Consider the following 19,191-nt stretch of genomic DNA (forward strand, 5'->3'; position numbering starts at 1 on the left):
CCACTAAAAGCTAGCAGACAGCAGCAGGTTGATCTGACGCTGGACTGATAGCAGCAATGTCTCTTACGACTGCTGCAGTCAGTGTTTGAGACCCACTTGTGCTCCCTCAGCGTCCAACTTCTGTCCATGTACCCTGCATATACACACAGAGTGAAGCCACAGAGTGAACCCATAGAGCAGTCTGCATCATGCTGTGATTATTCCCATACCGACAGGCTATGGCCAGACCTGCAGGGCTCACACCACACTGCAACATTGGATATAAACACACTAAAAGGGCAATAAAGCCAACCCTTTGGTTACTCTGATCCTGTGTCCTGCTCAGCCAAGGAGTAGGGTAAAGAGAGGGGAATCCTGCACCTCCTTGCTTGGCTGATACAGGTCTTAGCCTGGTGGTGCCTTTGTGAGGAGCTGAGCACCGCCTCTGTCCTCCTGCCTTCTTAGCTTGGTAAAAGGCTGCAAAAGGAAGCAAGGGGATTCTTTCCAGATGCAGAGTCATTCCTGTCCCAAAGTGAGGAGGTGGTTGAGTGCTGGGAAAGCTGCTCCCAGCACCCAGCTGAGCTTTGTGGTGCTCCCATGACTCAGCACTCAGTCAAAAGGTCAGGTAGATACTTGTTGGAAACCTGGCGGATAATGAAATGAAGAGAACCAAAGAAGTAGGCAGGCTCTAGCTTATGCCTGCGTTTGTTGTTTTTTTTGTGTGTGTGCTTTTTGTTTATTTGTTTTATTTTTTTCCAGGATCTATTCAGCGTGGAACTGCCTTCCCAATGCTCTTTGTTTAATAATTATTATTTTCTTGTAGATGTTAAAGTAAAAAACCACAACTGAACAATGAAGTAGTTCTGAAGGATGCTTTGAATAACAGGGCTCCACTCTGTGGAGCCAGTATTGATCAGTAATAGAAATGGAGGTGAAATTTCCCCATGAAAATTAGTGACTGCTTGAATGAATGGGAATTTCATCTCCTTCTCGGTCAACAGGAGCACAGAATCACAGAATCACAGAATCACAGAACGTTAGGGATTGGAAGGGACCTCAAAAGATCATCTAGTCCAATCCCCCTGCCGGAGCAGGAACGCCTAGATGAGGTTGCACAGGAAGGCGTCCAGGCGGGTTTTGAATGTCTCCAGAGAAGGAGACTCCACAACCTCTCTGGGCAGCCATTAGCAAGTTCAGGAGGCTTCTTCTGAGCTCACTTTTTCAATACAAAAAACTGGATTTACTAATTCTGCAGCCCTCTAAGGTGATCCAGTATAAAAGGCAAAAGGTCCAAGCACTCCTTTAAATTACAGGCTTAGCAAGCAGCCAAGCAACAGAAGGGCAGAGGAAGGAGGGAGCCAGCAGGGCACAGCTTTCTCCTTAATGAAGGAGCTGCTGAGAGAGCAGGCAGGTGCTCTCTTCCCTTCTTCAGAGTAGCTTCAACCTCTGCTTGGCTGCCCAAGAAAAATTATCAAAGTGCTCAGCGTCTGGGGAACACTTTTAAACCGACTGAACGCATAATGTTGAACAAGGACAAGAAGGTGTCTGGATGCATTTCAGTTGCTAACCTGCCCTTCATGGCTTTGTGACTCACACCATTACAACTTTTGGGCTTCTCTCAGTGTTTCAGCAGACAACATAAAATCATATCTTTATGCTGTTCGTGTTTGTGATCACATAGGTGAGAAACAGTCAAAAAAGTTTAGAAAAATATGCCAATTTTCCTGTTTCTAGGTTGAGAAATCAGAATTCCCCATCACTCCTGCAAGGCTGTACTTTATAACCAGTGAGTTTCATTTTTCTTTATCCTTGAAAACGGCACCCTCATATATAATTTGAAGATCTATAACACCCAGTTAAACATCACATGTTGCAGTCTGCTAAAACTGACATTTTCATAAAAGCATTAAAAATACAAGCTATGTTTCACACAACAAAATAAAAACAACAGTTGCTGTTGAGTAGAATCATTGGAGTTCTCAATTAAGAAACACCAGGGTTTCAGTAAAATTGTAGCTCAGGAGCCAAATTTGCTACTTGTATAAATCAGAGTAACTATATTGATTTCAGCAAGAGAATAAATTGATTTATACTTACTGGAGATCAGGTTTAAGTGACTGAAAATGAGGAACCAAATTAATGTGGATAATTTTTTTAAAGATGATTAATTTTGTTATTTAGATTTAAGCCTTCTAATTCCAAGAAAAAGTCCTTAATCAATGTGTCTTAAAGCACAAACATGACTGCCATAGTTTAACTGAGATCATACATCTGTAATACATCAACGTAACACACTGTGCATCTGTCTAACGGAATGCCAGAAAGACTTGATTATCACATTGTTGCCTACTCCTGAAAGGTCTAATGAAACAGGATTTGGAGCACATTTTTGGTTTGTATTTCTCTAAGCAGAACTTTGGTATTTCATACAATGCTGCACTTTTAAAAGACCTGTCAGATACTCTGTACATTTGAAAAGTAACTTTAAGGAAAAATGACATATTTTTAAGGCCCTCTCTGCGGCTGAGCTGGCAGTATAAGGAAGAAAAACCTGATTAACTCCAGGGACCAGACAGATTTAGACCCTGTGGAGATGTAATGTTCAGCCTCACAGGGCGGGTGCACCTGCGGAACGGAGGTCTTTCTGTTTCGATTTAATGTAATGTCTAAGTTATAAAAACTTGTAAATGGGACCTCACTATGTAAATCGATATGCAGTCCAAAACTAAAGCCAGAAAAAATGTCAATAAATAATGAAATTGTGATAGAAAAGTAAAATATGGGAGCTCTCCACTCCCATCTTCATCTTGTCACGCAAGCTGCTTCATAAATTTTTAAGGATGCTCTGAGACAGCCCTCTCCTGCCCACTGACTGAGCTAGGAAAACCATGCTGAAGCTCTCACCCAGGTGCCGCTAGTTAGCAATGCTGGAGTTTTAAGACTTACTTGCTGATCCTGAGTGCAATGAACAGAAACTGTTCAATTATACATAATTTCAACTGAGGGTTACATTGATCGTGACTCCATGGAAACTGGCATCCTTCATGGGTTTATTTCTGGTGTATCATGGGAGCCCAGATTCTGGACAAAGGCTGGAGAGGTGAGGCGTTTGAGCTCTACTTACGGTTCACTGAAATCAATGGGAGCCATTCTGACCTCAACAGGCTCTGCACCATGCCCATGAATTCACAGCTAAACCTGACCATGCTGAGGCTATGGATAAGTATAATGCTCTACTAATAGTTATGGGGAGGTCAGGATACAACCAGGAAACAAATATCAGCTCGGCCTTGCAGCTCTGCTGAAGATACATTCATGGGTGGATTACTGTAACTTGGTCTCCACATGTCAATCCGTTTGAATCACCTGAGTGATGCTGGCAAGATGCATCATTGCATTTTTGTTAATTAATCCACTGAGACTATAAGTTCAGCTCTCACATTTAAATTAAAGATGCTGGCACAAAAAGGTGAACAGTACTGACATACATCCATATGTACATGCAGCTATGCTTTCAAGGCCAGCATAAAAAGAAGCTCCTACAAGGATGGCAGAGACTATCACTACAGTCAGATTGAGTTAAAAAAAAATTTGTTTCTCTAGCAATATCAGTTTCTACTTTACTTTCAAAAAATAGCACAAGTGTGGTCTTTCTTGCAGGTAAGATTTGGTTTACATTTTCAGATACCTATAGATTTCCTATAGATGTCACATTACATTAAGGTTCTCTCTGCACAGGGGAAATTAGCAGAGCCTGCTGTGTGTGAAGTCAGTGAAAGCAGTAACAGCTGTAAATGACAGCAAGGACCTTAAAGCAAGGCTAGATCAGTTCTCTGCAGGGAAACAAGTGCTTCTGGTTACCTTGGGCTGACTGAAAGCCCATGCAGAAATCACATGCACTGTCTCTCAACACTATCAAAGTGAAATGCTTTGACATTTTCAAAATTAAAACAGCATGAGCAGGCCAAATCTGATTTTTGTAGAAGTGAGGTTTAAAATATGGACTCTTAACAGAACTGCTCTAAATATCTATAATTTTTATTGAAGTGGATACAGCATCTTTGGTTTGATTCGGAACATTTCCTGATAGTTTTAGAAACTTAATGTTGCAGTTATGTCTGTAAGAACAGGAAAGTAGCTGAAAATTTACTGATAAATGTAATCCTTGCGTTAGGCATAAAATTCTTCACTAATCAGAGCTGAAACTGATGCCTCCAAACCTACAGATAACATGGGTAATGTTTTCTGATGGAAAAAAAAATACCATGAAGCAAATAATCAGCTTTAGAAAAACTTTTAAAGATCTCACTTTTAATAAGAAAGATTTTATTGGTAATAAAAAGATAGGAAATGGTCATTCTTGAAATGTGTTTTCCCTTAAAATGCAACTTTTAATCTAGAAGAAACCGAAAAAGCTCCAATAGTATTGCAAGCTAGCCCAGTTTGGGATACCCTATTTTTCTAAAGTCAGAGTTAATTTTCAAATCAAAATAACAAATAAATTAGACAGCAACAAGAAAATATAATGGTACTACTACAAACTCCTACTAGAGTCCTTGAGGAGCTGGTACCAGTTGTTTCTCTTCTTTAATTAAAAAAAGAAATAATCAAATAAGTCTTCCTAATACCAGTATCACTGATTCAGAAATGCCAGTTGTAAAAATAATTTAAATTACTTTTCTCATCAGTGAATTGAATTTAGCTTTCAGGCATCTTGTACACTACCTAAAATGGAACTTTCACATTACAGTTGCACAGAAACTTTGTATTGGTAACCAGACATCTACCCTATTTAAACTTATAATTCACACCTCTATAGTTTTCCTTTCTCATCTCGTAACATTTTAGCTTCTGATCTCCACCTGTTTTTATTGTACATTTTTATTGCACTGGCAAGGTTAAAAAACTTGCAGTATGAACCTTCCTCTCTGTAAACCCACCAGAAAAATAATTCAAGCCAATCATTTCACGTAGTCATGTCAAATTAAATGTGGAATTAAATGGTTTGCATCCCTGCAGAACATTCAGCTTTTCACAGCAGAAGGAGAAAAACCTCCTGATATTCTGCAGAAATAAAACCTGAGACAGGATAAAGACAATTACTCTCATGACCAATGTGCCATTTATATGATAAGAAGAAAATGGCACAGTCTGTCTCTTTGTGACATATTTGTTGTCATCCAACAGAGCAATAGAAAATAAAAAGAATGTGTTCCAGGCACAGGAGAATTTAATATGGAAACATTAGAGGTGCTTATCTAGGGGAGTAATTTCAGAATATGTCACATATGTGTAAGTAACTATACATACAAGTATACATGTAAGTTGAGAGTATTTACTACAGTTGAAAACAGGTAAGAAGTTATTTTTCCCACCATTTTTCCTGTTCTGTCTATCTTGCTGCTGTCCCACCTGCCTATTTTGATTTGTTCCCATATGTAGTTTTCTCAGAACTGGACCTTAGTTGCCAGCTGTGGAGTCAAGAGGATGATTTCTTCATTCTATATACACACTATATATGTTGTGTGTACATGCATATGGATTTATATGTATGTATTATATTGCATTTGAAGGCAGACAGTGCAAGTGTAGAACTAAAAAGAAAACAATCCATATGCTATTGTTTTATTGCTTTGCTGCAGGATTTCTGAACAAAAAAGGTCAGACATGTATTCCCCAGTATCTCCAAGAAATTCAATTTTGAATGTGGAAACAGTGGAACTGTACAATTCTGTTTTCAGTCAGTGCAGAATAATATAATAGGCATGGGAAAAGGAGGCAAAAGGTGAGCTGGAGGCCCCAAGTCAAGAGTCCCAGCCATTACTGAATCCCCAGTGGCCAAATCTGTGTCAGATTCAGTTACTGCTGCAGCTTATAGAGTGCTGTCAGCAACTTTTCAATAGAAAGCAAGGCTCTAAATAGACTCCATCACTATGTCACACTTGTCTGCATTGGGTAGAAGAGGGAAATAGCTCCTTCACCCTTGAACTCATAGATCAGTGGAAAAGAGTTCACATCTTTTTATCTCGGGTTACAGGGCTGACATTGGAAATATACTTTGCTTTCTGTTACTGCTTGCTCCCTATTTTCCTTACTGTGCTAAGCAGCTTATTTTTAGCTGTAGTGACTGAATACTGGAAAAGAAGATTTGTTTCTTGACTCGGTTGTTTAAAACAACGTTTATGCACTGCAGGTGAGGTTCAGCCTCTATTTTAAGGGACTCTTTTAAAGAATTCTTTAATAAAGCACTTGCATTCTATGGCTTAAGGCTTGTCTACAAGCTAAGACTTTGCCATTTAAGTCTGCAGGATTAGTCAAAGCAGCAAGAAATTTGTAAATTGGGTCAAGGATGTTAATTAAAGCATCTGAAATACTGAAAGAATTTGACGATTCAGCAAAGCTGGAGGGGTTAGACCAGTGTTCATGCCTTTTCTAGTAAATATGCAGTGGGCTTAGGACTAGACCTGGGCTGCTTGACTTAGGTGCCCAACTTCAAAAACTCAGACCAGAGAAGTGTCCATATTTGCTTACTGAGAGCTGAGAGTAGGCCTTTCCTGTCCTCTGGCTGCTACAAGGAGGTGGTGCCTGTCGGCCAGATCTCCTCCTCTGGGATGGAGAGGCTGAGCTTGAGGGCTGGCAGACAGAGGATGGTGTTCTGCCCCCATGCATCAACCTATGGTGCAAGGACAGCAAGAGGAAAATGCTTCCAGTGGTGCAAGGGCTTAGCAAACTGGGGCTCCTTCTTTGTGTAGGCATAGGAACCCAGGAAAGCACTCATGTTCCCCATGGAGGAATAGGGTGTTCTTGTCATCTTCATGGCTGTGAAATTGGTCTCTGGAAAATCTTTATTTCAGAGTCTGTTTGGCTGCAACTGCGTTTTCTCCCCACCCACATGCAGGTTTCTTTCCAAATTGGTTCCTTTCATCAGCTGACAGTTTGTAGAGAAGGTTCTGAGATATAAAATCTTGGGATGCTTTAAATGGATTTCAAAATCTCCTAGGCTGATATACCCAGTGAATGATATATCTTCTCTGGAAGTATATAATCTGAGAAGTTGCTAGTTCTTCAGGGTTCATATATTAATGGGATCTCCAAAGAGGCAAGGAAGTGGGATTACCAAAATGAACTTGCACTTTTTTTGTGACATCAGATAGACAAGTTTCTGCCTGGTCAAAGTCAAGCTAAACCTTAAGGATAATTTCAAATATTTGAAGAGGTTCTTTTTAGTCCTGATTACCATCAGAGGAAAATCTGGGGATCTGAGTTTTGTGGTACGCCATGAAAGGGAGTTTTCTGCAAATAGCAAGAGACCTGATGAGATCTTTTAAAATATTCCCTATTCAGGCACTGGTCAGATATTATTTCTTCCAAGCATGAACTCTATTGCCAGAGGATGCAAGTAAGTGGTCTATCCACAAAAAAAGATATAAATAGCACCTGGGAAGCACAAAAATGTCAAAATATTTCCCAGTTAATAGCTGTTCTTTTCTCAAGCACAGTAATTTAGGAGCAAAGAGAGTAAAAAAACCCAAGAGGCTTCTTGGCTGAGGCTATTACTGAGATTTAAAATTATAATAACAGGAATCTATTTTTAATAAACTGCTACTGCAATGTTTATTGCAGTTAAGAATAATTGTTATGATAACTCAATTAGTGGTTAATATTTTTGAAACAGAGAAGAGAAACATTATTAGAAAACTTTTTCAAACGCTAAAATGAACTTCGAGTTTTTTTACACTACAAACTCTTTGATGGCACAGCGAGAGGTAGGAAAATAGTATATTTCTTTCCAATTTCTGTCCCACCCAGTCTCTGAGTGCAAGATTTGAATGACAAACTTCAGAGGATGAAGGACTGACTCATTTGTCAAACTCACAGGTGAATTTTGGTAACAATAGTTGAAATTTCTGAATGTTAATATGAAAAAGTGCCTCAGTTTTTATATGGAAGTACTTACTATACTTTTGAGATGATTGTCCAGTATGTGTATTCCTTGAGGACCTGAAATTGCTAACCAAACTTCTAGTTAGTGACAACTGTGAGGAGAAGAACAGTAGTAATCCCAAACTTCTGGGAGTTTTGATGCTGAGAAAGATGCAATGCTAACAATGTATTGACATTGTTTTTATACCATGAAGAATATTACCACTGCACAGAGGTTAGGAATTGAAGACCCACTTTTCTAAAGGATGTGATTTATCCCATGTGTTTAAGATACTACTGTGCTATCCCTACTGCTTCAGTTTTCTCTTTTAATGTGCCTCCTGAGACCCATGACTATTCAAATGGCTTACGGAGAACTGTCACCATCTGCAGTGGGTCAGCTTCAAGGTTTGGGCAGATTAGGTCTGCTAGCTCTATGAAAAACCACATGTGCAGGTCTGCATCCATCCTTTAATTTTTTGGAAGCTATGCAGAAGCAGTTGTTAAGCAGCAATTTCAATTTGATTGGTGGGTTTATAATGTGTTATGAAAAGAAAAATAATGATATTACTGTTGATGCTGAAGCAAAACCTACAAATAAATGAATCTTTTACCAAAAGTCTGTCTATGGAGTTGTAAAGATCAGAATTCAAGGATCCATAAGACATGCTTTCAAAACACTGAATGTAGGTATTAATTAATTTCCTGTAGCTATGACTTTTGAAAAGTTTAACAAAAATGCAACTCCAAAAATATTTTTATTGAAGACTGTTTAATAACACCTTCTTCGTATACTTTAAAGTTTTGGCCTGGTGTCAGGAGGAAGTCATACTTGACCAACCTGATAGCCTCTGTGATGAAATGACTGGCTTGGTAGATGAGTGGAAGTCAGCAGATATCGTCTACATTGACTTCAGTAAGGCTTTCAACAATGTCTTTCTTAAGATACTCATGGAGAAGGTGATGAATTATGGGCTGGATGAGCAGACAGTGAGGTAAATTGAAAACTGATCAGTGGAACAAAGTCTAGTTGAAGGCCAGTAAATAGAGGTGTACCCCAGGAGTCAAAACTGACTCCAATACTGTTCAACATCTTCATGAACAACCTAGGTGGTATGGCAGAGCATACCCTCAGCAAGTTTACTGACGATGCAAAACTAGGAGGAGTGGCTGATACATCAGAAGGTCATGCTGCCATCCAGAGAGGCCTTGCCAGGCTGGAGAAATGGGCCAACACAAACCTCAAGCCAATCAACAACAGGACGTGCAAAGTCCTGCACCTGTGGAGGAACAAGCCCATGCACCAGTACATGCTAGGGTCCTCCTAGACTGATAGCAGCTTTGCTGAAAATGCCCTGGGGTTCCTGGTGGACGCCAGGTTGAACATAAGTCAGCACTGTGCCATTATGGCAAAGAAGGCCAGCTGTGACCTGGATTGCAATAGGACTGTTGCCAGGGGGTCAAGGGAGGTGATGCTTCCCTCAGCATTGGTGAGGCCACACCTCGAATGCTGTGTCTAGCACTGGGCTTACCACTACAAGAGAGATGTGGACTTACTGGAGAGAGTCCAGCTAAGGGTCACGGAGATGATTAAGGTACTGGAGCGTCTCTCCTGTGAGGAAAGGCTAAGAGATCTGGGACTGTTCAGTCTGGAGAAGAGAAGGCTTGTGAGTTGACTTCATGAAACTGATTCTTATTGTTTCCGTAAACTAAATGTCAGGAAAAAGGTGTAGAAATCAAGAAGGCAGAAGCAGTTCTGACTGCTGACCTGAATGTGTATTTGCGACACCAGCTCCAGAATAGGAGGCAATCAACTATTCTGCATTACTAATTACCGAGTTGGAGTTGTAGGTAATGTGTAGAAGTTCTGAAAAGACAGTCCTAATTCATAGTTATAGTGCTAGAAATGATCAATTACTAAGCTTGCCTAGACATCTGATGAGCCATCCAAATATAATTTAGACTGGTGGGGTGATCAAATGTTTTGATTCAATTTCTGAATGAAAATGGTATGGAAGTTGGGAACATCTCAGCAAGTTGATATCAGCCACCAGAAGACAAGGCATTGAATCTTGAGCACTCATTTTCCTCCTCCAATGAAAAAGGTTGCCTACTCCTGATCATTAACTATCTCAGTTTGGAGCTACCTGAGGTCTCAAACTCTGCCTGTTGGGTAGAGCAGATGGTTTGGTCAGCAGGCTTGACTATATAGGTGCAAAAGAGTCCTCTGAGATTCTCAGGAAAAGCAAGGGAATAAGTGATAAGAGTTGGGATGCCCTCAGAAACTCACAGGAAGGCCTTCTGAAGCCAAGCCTTAGGTGATCTAACATTTTGCTTGCTCATACCAAACAGTTATGGTAGCAACAAACTAAGAAATAGGTGCTGTAATAGCTCAGTCAGTTATGGCTGACAGTCTTCACCAATAAACTCCATCATTACCTTTCTTGAGTAAAGTTGCAGCCTTGCCATTAGGTAGATTAGTTTCAAAATGTCCCATTTATAAAAATAACTTTGTTACAGTCTTTCTGAGACTTATAATTGTTGGGGATTATTTTGAAAAACAAATACTACTTCTTGTGGACTCCTAGACCTTTATTGCAACCACAAAAGTTGCAATAGGTAGCATTACAGGTAGTTTGAAAAGTGAGATCAGAAATTAGGAAGGAGGAGGCATAAGTTACTGAAAGTGACTTTGTACAAAAAAGAGATCTAGTTGGGGGAGAAGAAAAACAAAGAACCATGAAAACAGGTAAAATTTATCTTGAAAGAAAAGACTGACTTCAAGGAAGAATAAAGATGTGCTAAAGAAACAGTCAGTATTTCATCTCAGATGTTCTCATCTACTTAATCTAAATACCTTAACTTCTTTATTTCTTCTCCATGTTCCCAAATGTAGAATTACTTTGATTATTTGTATTTTAATTCTTAATTACTTCTCCAGAATTTCTGAAGTGGTGGGTGAAAGAAGAAATATGCCCAGTAAGTCTTTCCTCACTGATTTCAACACTAAAAATATCAGTCTGTCTGCTACTACTGAAAATCCTTTCTACCCATATGTTTATGTTTAAAGCCCTTTATAAAGTGACTTTTAATAACATATCATTCAATATTTATAGGCCAACATTCAAGTTGCTCCACTGGAACACTCAATTTTTTTCAAGATATTGAAGCTAATTATTAATTTCATAATACATTTCATTTCCTTACTGCAAAGGAAAGCTAAAGCTAATCAAGAAAAGCAGGTAAAATTGAAGCCATTTGAACTAATGGAGTTAAAGATGGCTCTAAGTCAGTAATTCACTAGAGGAATTCCGATGATGTTCCAACCCCAGAAGCTTTAAACTCAAGCACAGGGACCAAATTTTGGTGATGTATGCCCTCAAGAAAATAATTTTCATATGGAATATATTAGTATATTTCTAAATACTAAATATGTATAAATAATATATTTGGAACATGAAAGGAAGAGGAGAGTAAGCTGTTTGTTAAAGAAATGGTAAAAAATGTTTGTTGACTGAATGGAGGGAGAGAGCTGTAATTTTGACTTAGTTGTGAATGCAGATGCTTCCCTTTAGCAGACTAAGGACAAATATTTATCTTATTTTTTTGAGTTAGAAATGAAAATTGTTTCTATCTTTATTTCTACAGCTCCTGGTTTGTGGATCTATTCTGTGACTATACAAAAATCAGCCATTTATTTCATTATTTTATTTCCTACTTATTTTCCCCTCTTATCTATCTGTATGATAGACTAATTTCCTGACTTGTCTATTATAACTTTCTACCTTCTGCTTGATCTTTTCCTTCCCATGTTCTTCTACTAGCTTTCTCTAGCAAAATCCTTATGCTTCCTTTTCAATGTCAGGTCTTGCCTTTGAATGACTTTCCTGATACCACTGTCTATCATATTCCTCTGTCCTCACAACAACTACTTTTCTATTTATGTTGTATATTAAGCAAAAAAGCACAGTTTATTGATTACTTTTTTCCTAAATATATGAGCACTACTGATTAATTTCTGTGTAAATATGTAGCTGACTCACACTGGCAAATGTGTATAATAAATAAAAATAAAATAAAACAAAATACTTATACTAAACTAAACTAAACTAAAACATGTTTTGAGAAATCACACAAATGTAATTTTTGCCTTTTTCCCATTTGAATCCTTCTCCATGATGTCACATCATATATTCTGTAATAAGGACTGACAAATCTGAGAATATTTTATAAGTATTTGATCTCAGAGTAGCACAAATAATCTACCTATGCTATTGTGCACTAAGGTATCACTGGAAACAGCATTCTTTTTGAAATGAGAATTTGATTGAGCCCAGTAGATGAATGTCCCTCAGGCACTTTCAGTCAGTAAGAAGTTAGAGTGGGTTTAAATTTGTCTGAAGATAGAAGGCTCCATATCCCTTAAGCTATTGCACTGTCTTAATTTTCTCAATTTTTTTGTCACCTTTAGATAATCCTAGTTTGATATTAGGAGATGTTGAAGAGAGAGTATAACAGCTCAAGAACATCACTACATCTTGAGAAGCTACAAGGCAGAAGGGATAGTATATCTTCTACAATCTGTCTTTATGAACTATTCTGATAGCAAACTTTTTCTCTCAAGCACTAAGTATTGCTGTAAGACATGTTTTATTAGTGGGTGGTTTGAGTTAGAGATGGGCATATGTACCCCCATATGGTTTTATTTATCCCAGAAGGGTCTTTTGCCTGATGGCTGCAGCTGTAAAGGAGTAGATTTGATGGCCTAGACAGTCCCTTTCTGTTCCTAAATTTCCAAGTTCCACATTTTTCTGCATAAGGGAGAATATACTTAAATGTTATATTAGCTGAGACAAAAAGCAATTATCTCTGTATGTAGGTACAGGCTATATTGTGCATTTTCTTTCTTCCTTGTGATACACCCTATCCTCTTAACCAGACTAGGCATGGGGTGAAATGCACACCCCAAGGACCAAAATGTTACCTCTCACCTGGCCGATGTGCCTTTGGAACTGCCATGTTCATCACCCGCCCTCCATCCTGAGGTTTGGGAGGGGATGCGGTGAACCTGCAAATCCCCGACTCTGACGGCGTGCTTGAGGTCAGACTGTCAGTGTAGTCATTAGTCCCTGCCGTGAGCTGCTCTGATGATGTGTCTGATATGAAGCATTCTGTAATGGTGAACTTGGCATGTCTCAGCTGCTCTTCCATTTTTGCGTGCTCATATGCTCTTGCTAGCTCTTCATATGTTGAGGAGGCACTTTCTGTGGAGACCATGCTGCTTCTTGCTCGATCTAAACACCAGAAATATAAATAATGAGAGAAAGAAAATATCTGCACAATACCTTTTAGATAAAAGCTATGAACTTGATAGTATTTCTTAATAGAATGCAGGGCCCTTGAAATTATCAAGGTGAATTAAATGTGCCTGTTTCACTCTAAGTGTCTACACAACTTCAAGTTTAGTCAGTTACTTGATAATTACAGATACTCTAACGTGAAGTCTTATTCTGCTAGCAGCATTATGTGGCTTAGCATTAAATTTGTGGTTTAGAAGAAACAATCTTTAACACATGAAAAAGGTTAGCTGGGTGGTTTTTTACAAAAAACAATTTATCTAAAAGATAAATGCCTTAAAATGTTAGAAATCCACAAAACAGATTTAACAAAATAAGGAACAGCTTAATTACATTATCTTTTTAATGCATCTCAGAAATATTTCTGTGAGGTGATGTTGAGGTGAGAAAAGATAGTTATTCTGTACTTGTCTCAATCTCTTCTGTTTTTTGGGTTTTTTTTTTGAGAAAGCCCAGAGGAAAAAGGTCAAATATAAAGGCAGCGTCTCTCAGACATTGTCTCTGGCTGTCTCAGAGAGCAGGTAAAATGCTAACTCATTTCATATGGAACAAAGGTCTTGGGAAAGCAATACTGCTTGGTAGCTACCAGCCTGTAGTCATTAAGGTACTTTTTTCAATGCTGCTGAAGCTAATAGGGGCTTCATATTTAACACAGACTGCGACAACCTACAAGCTGTTCTTTTCTGTTGATGAGTGTCTGAGAAAAGTCAGTATTTCTTAAACAAGCAGTATTATTGAAGATGTAAATTGATACTGATACACTAAAAAAACATTCTGGAAATGCAGTGCTTATTTCTGTGAGGACAAATCACTGGTTTGTTGCACCTATAGCACTTCTACTTCTGTGGACTGGAAGACCAGAGGACTTTCAAAAGTTCCTTGGGCAGAAGTCATGTTTCATCACAAGATCTGTACAATTTCAGACATTGTTGGTGATTTTATGACTCTATGTTCAATAAACAGGGACAACGTAATAGCTAATTCATAAAAATGGGACTCCTATAGCAGCCAGAGGCAACTGTGTTGTTATTGCAAATCTTTGTCTTTTTTATTGTATGCTAGGATCCTTGCATCAGTTTTCATTGTACACAAAGAACAACAATCCTGCCACTTGTAAATCGGACCATGCATTATTTAAAATGACAAGTACTTCTACAATATATTGTAACTTGCTTAAGATTTTGAGCTGGCCAGAACTTAAATAAAGGCTTTTTTTAGGTTCCCCCCCTCCCCCCACCAGAAAACATCATTCTGGTTTTCACATTTGATTTGTAAATCAGATCAAAAGAATGTCTTTCGCAGTTCCTGAGGAACTGGAAGCTCCTGTAAGACTACAGTTACTCAGTGTCATATATCAATGTCTGTAAATGTCATGGTGATGCAAAGGAACCAGTCTGGTCCATGAAGATCAAGACCTGCAGCTTTCCATATCCCATGCCCTGGGGAGACTATTCCAGGAAGACTCTGCTTGAACATCTACTTTAGATTTGATGAAAGTTCATCCAAGCCCAAGATGAACATCATGAAACCCAGATTTGACTCAGATTCATCAGAAAATTTCTAATGGCCTCTAGTCGGAACATCTGAACTTAGTTACAGTTATGATCTGCTGCAATACATTTCTCCTAAGCTTTCTAAACCTGGAATTGTTTTGGTAAGAGGTGCAAAATTCTGCCAAATATCAACTAGATTCAGAAATCTGAACTCCATATTGGAAAAGTGATCAAATGTGCACATTAGGTCAATCGATTCTTAAAAACATAATTTGAGTACATCTACTATAATGCTTATTTGGAAATGTTAAACTTCTGAAGTACTTAGATTAAACTGACTCTATTTTTTTCCCAGAAACCAAGTGGCATAATAAAGCTACATTTTGGCACAAGAAAACCTTTCTTGAATATGATCTAAAGCTTGCTATCCCTTACATAAATCACTATGTGTTCAAGGGTAGACACAGACTAGGAAAGTAGCCATGTTGAAACATAGTTTATGAAGTCTGGTTACAAAATTGCATGTAGTTTTCTATTAAACCACACAGCAAATTGAATTCTCTGCCCTTTGTCACATGCATTGGAAAATATCCTTGGGTGACAAAATGTTGGGACACATGCAAGTGCACATGAAATATGGAATATCTACAAAAAGCATTTTTGAGATAACATTTGCTATTTATATTTGCATCTGTATAGCTATTAGAGTTAATCCTTAAAGCCTTATGATAATTCTACCTGAATAAACCAGAATGAAGTTTGTCAGCTGGCTAGAGGTTAACTATTGAGTGCCATTAGCCCATGGAGACAACATAGGGGTCTGCAAGTTTAAGAGGATGAATTGTGAAAATATGAGAATATCAACCTATAAAATACTGAATGTAAGAGAAGTCAGCTGCCTGTTCTTATACAGAGAATAAAAACAGTCATACTAGTTTTCATGGTGAAAGGCTAGTCACATTTACTGTTTTGTAGCTCTAATACATAGCTTTTTCATGTGACAAACACTTTCCCTCTAAACCCAGGATAGAAGGTAGGCAATTCCTTCCAAAGAGGCCAGAATAAGCCTGGATTCTCTTTTGTCAGGCATACCTTTGAATAGTATTTTACCTCATATTTAAACTTTATTAGATTTGCTTTGTGACTATTCTGCATTTACTCATTTATTTGCCTTTTTTGTCACTTGTTTGGTGTAGGGCAGAGGAGAAAGCTTTTTTATTTAGAATTGCATTTATAATATGAAGACATCAAGAAGAGATGACTGTGGGCAGAATACATATTCAGTGTTTCTCCACTTATCATCTAAAGGAATAAAACTGATGGTGTTTCTCAGGAAAATCCATTTGCTGCTGCAGTATTCAGTGATATGAATGGATTTTGACTTGGACTCTAATTCCATATTGTTCCCTCTCATTTTTTATGCTTAGAATAAACCCTGTGAACATATTATCTGAATGGGAAAAGGAAAATACTAACTTCAGTGTAGCTCAAACCTTAAAGCTATTCCACTTATGACTCAGGCATGTTCTTGGTTGCTAATACTGCCCCTTCCTGGTCAGTGCCATTTCATGCAGCAAATTCTCCTACTTTTTCCTTCAGTTACAGGAAGTACATCACTTCAGCTACAGGAAGTACATGACTTCAGCTACAGGAAAAATTACCACCTTATCTTTCAAAGTACTCCAATGTGGCATGAGAAACCACAGGCACAATATTTGTTATCATTAGCATTATATGCATTGGTGTCACCCCTTATAAACAGCCTAAAGAAAAACACCTTAGCAAGGAAAAAATAATGGCACCTAAGCATCAAATGAATCCCATCAAGAAGGTTACTGCAGGTAGTACTGTCCTGTTTTCACAGTGTAGCCCCACAGAGAGCTCGATACCTGTGTCCTGTGAGGGACTGACACTGTAGCTGTCACTTTCCTTGTCCACTGATCCAGCTGGCCTGGGAGTGGGCAGCCTCCAGTCTGTCGTGAGGGTATGAGCTGATATGGTCGGGTGAGGTCTGTTGAGGGTCCACTGACTGGCGTAACGGTTGCGAGCTGTGGGTCCGGTTTTGGCACTCCTCCTTGTGGTAGGATCTGTGATGGATAACAGAAAGGATCTTTGCCACTAGGCTCTTGAATTGATAGAGAAATAAGTCCTGTCAGAAGGGGATGGCCAACAACTGAAATAATGTTGGTTAAAAAAACCCAAAACACAAAACATTCTTTGTGGGGGAAAAAAGTGAACAGTGAAAGTGCTGCTCGTTACTGAACTGCTAACACTTTTTTTGAAATACCCTCTTTCTAACAAAACCATATATTTTAAAAAGGGTACAAACTGAAGAGCTGAGAGCCCCATCAATCTCCTGTTGACACATTCATTAACCCTATACTCCAACATAGGCAGTTCTCCAGTACCAAACCCACTTCAAGATGTGAAAGAGTACAAATCCAGTAGATCCACTTGGGGATTTAATACCATATCTCAAGTGAAGTCTAAAGTAAATTACCAGCATAGATGTGCCCTCAGAAGCACCCTACACCAGGTACCTGCTCTCAGTTTGTAAAAACATTTGCTCAAAAATTTGGTGATGTAATTTCATATTCTGGATATTTTACTAATATTTTTACTATACTACTTTATGAATCAGCTACAGATTTCCTATTTTTTTAGTAAGTATTCAAGACATAAAACATAACCCGTAATAGTGTTATCAGAATTTTACGAGGAACAGGATCATAAATATTTTACTATTAAAAAAAATTAGTAAATAAATACAATCTCTCAAACTATAAAAATTATCAGCTACTTGTTTAAGGACAAAAATGTTTTAGTTTTTTATTATCCTAGAGATAATATAGTGACTAAGGGAGTAAAAGCAAACTATCTTCTGAAACTGACCTCCCTAACTTTGTTAATAAATAATTCTTTTTCAGAAGTGAGGCTTGTACTCCCTAATAAAGCAAGTGGAATAGAAAAATCATTATGTGGCAAACAGAAAGTGACTAAATCAGCACTGAAAGATTTCTCTTCGAAGCTTCTGAAAGGGTGTTATGAACAATAGAGAGAAAGGGTATTAAAAATGAAAAATTCAAATCTATGCAAATGTTCTTTGACATTCAAATGGTGAAGCTGTCAGTCTTTGAGGTAAAAGCAATTTAAAGAAAAAAATAACAAACCAGATAATAACTCTGAGCATTGCTTCTGTCTAAGCATTCCCAGTAAGAATTTGTAGTCTGCTGCTTAGAAGAAAATTATTTATTTACAAATACCAGCTATTGTCTGATGCTTCTTCTATTTCACATCTTCGCCCTACAGAAGTGGAAAAATACGAACCTGGTGCCATTGATAATTGATCCTCCTGGTAGCGCAATACATAGCTGCCTCACATGGATAACTTCCAAAAATGCACTTGGCACAATGTGACCAGCCTGTCAGTATAAACCACTGCTTGTACCAGCTGTGGAAAGTTGGCACATGGCTGTCATGCAGCCAGAAGTGAGTCTCGTGCCTGCTTTGAGGGCAGACATGAAGGACAGAAGGAGAGCGTTCGTGGGAAACCTTTCGGAATGATGCTGGGGCTGCTTGGTCTGGAGAAGTATCATATACATCAGTGTATATAAACACCTGAAGGGAAGGTGCAAAGAGGACAGAGCCAGGCTCTTTTGGTGGTGCCCAGTGACATGGCCAGAGGCAATGGGCACAGGTGAAACATGTGAGCTTCCCTCTGAACATCAGGAAACACTTTACTGTGGGGGTGGCTGAGCACTGTTACAGGTCACCCAGAAAGGTCGTGGAGTCTCCATCCTTGGAGCTATTCAGAAGTGCTCTGGGCATGGCCCTGGGCAACTGGATCTAGCTGATATTGCTTTAAGCACAGGAGTTGGACTACCCAGTGCCCAGAGATCTCTTCCAATATCAAATGTTCTCTGATCCCATGACCCAGTAGGCATTTTTCAGCAATTTGAAGAAGGCAGGAGACCCTGCTGCCAGCACAGAGGAGGTCAGTGCTGGTTCTGCTGAGCCATAGCTCTGCATCAGCTGTGCTGAGCCTGCATATAATAGAATCATAGAATGTGTTGGGTTGGAAGGGACCTTTAAAGATAATCTAGTCCACTCCCCCTGCAGTAAGCAGGGACAATGTTTCTCGATCTGGTTGCTCAGAGACCCATCAAGCCTGACCTTGAATATCTCCAGGGATGGGGCCCCCATTACCTCTCTGGGCAACCTGTTCCAGTGATCTACCACCCTCATAGTGAAGAACGTTTTCCTAATATCCAACCTAAATCTACCCTTTTCTAGTTTAAAACCATTACCCCTCTTTGTATTGCTACATGGCCTTGTGAACAGTTCTTCCCCAGATTTTTTATAGGCACCTTTCAGTTCCCCAGGGCTCAGTTTTAGGGCCAGTCCTGTTTAACATCTTTATCGATGATCTGGATGAGGGG

General features: G+C 38.8%; 1 protein-coding gene across 1 annotated transcript in view; it reads right to left on the reverse strand.

Annotated features, from left to right (window-relative positions):
• Positions 1-19,191, reverse strand: part of DSCAM (Down syndrome cell adhesion molecule) — a gene marked incomplete at its 5' end in the record, with an annotated part of 163,232 nt that overhangs the window by 6,568 nt on the left and 137,473 nt on the right. Inside the window, 2 exons of the mRNA XM_010182256.1 lie at positions 12,894-13,196; positions 16,642-16,839. Of these exons, the coding sequence (XP_010180558.1) occupies positions 12,894-13,196; positions 16,642-16,839 (501 nt within the window). The remainder of the gene's footprint in view (positions 1-12,893; positions 13,197-16,641; positions 16,840-19,191) is intronic.

The sequence above is a fragment of the Mesitornis unicolor genome, unplaced genomic scaffold (assembly GCF_000695765.1).
Source record: "Mesitornis unicolor isolate BGI_N332 unplaced genomic scaffold, ASM69576v1 scaffold2924, whole genome shotgun sequence".
Lineage (NCBI taxonomy): Eukaryota > Metazoa > Chordata > Aves > Mesitornithiformes > Mesitornithidae > Mesitornis > Mesitornis unicolor.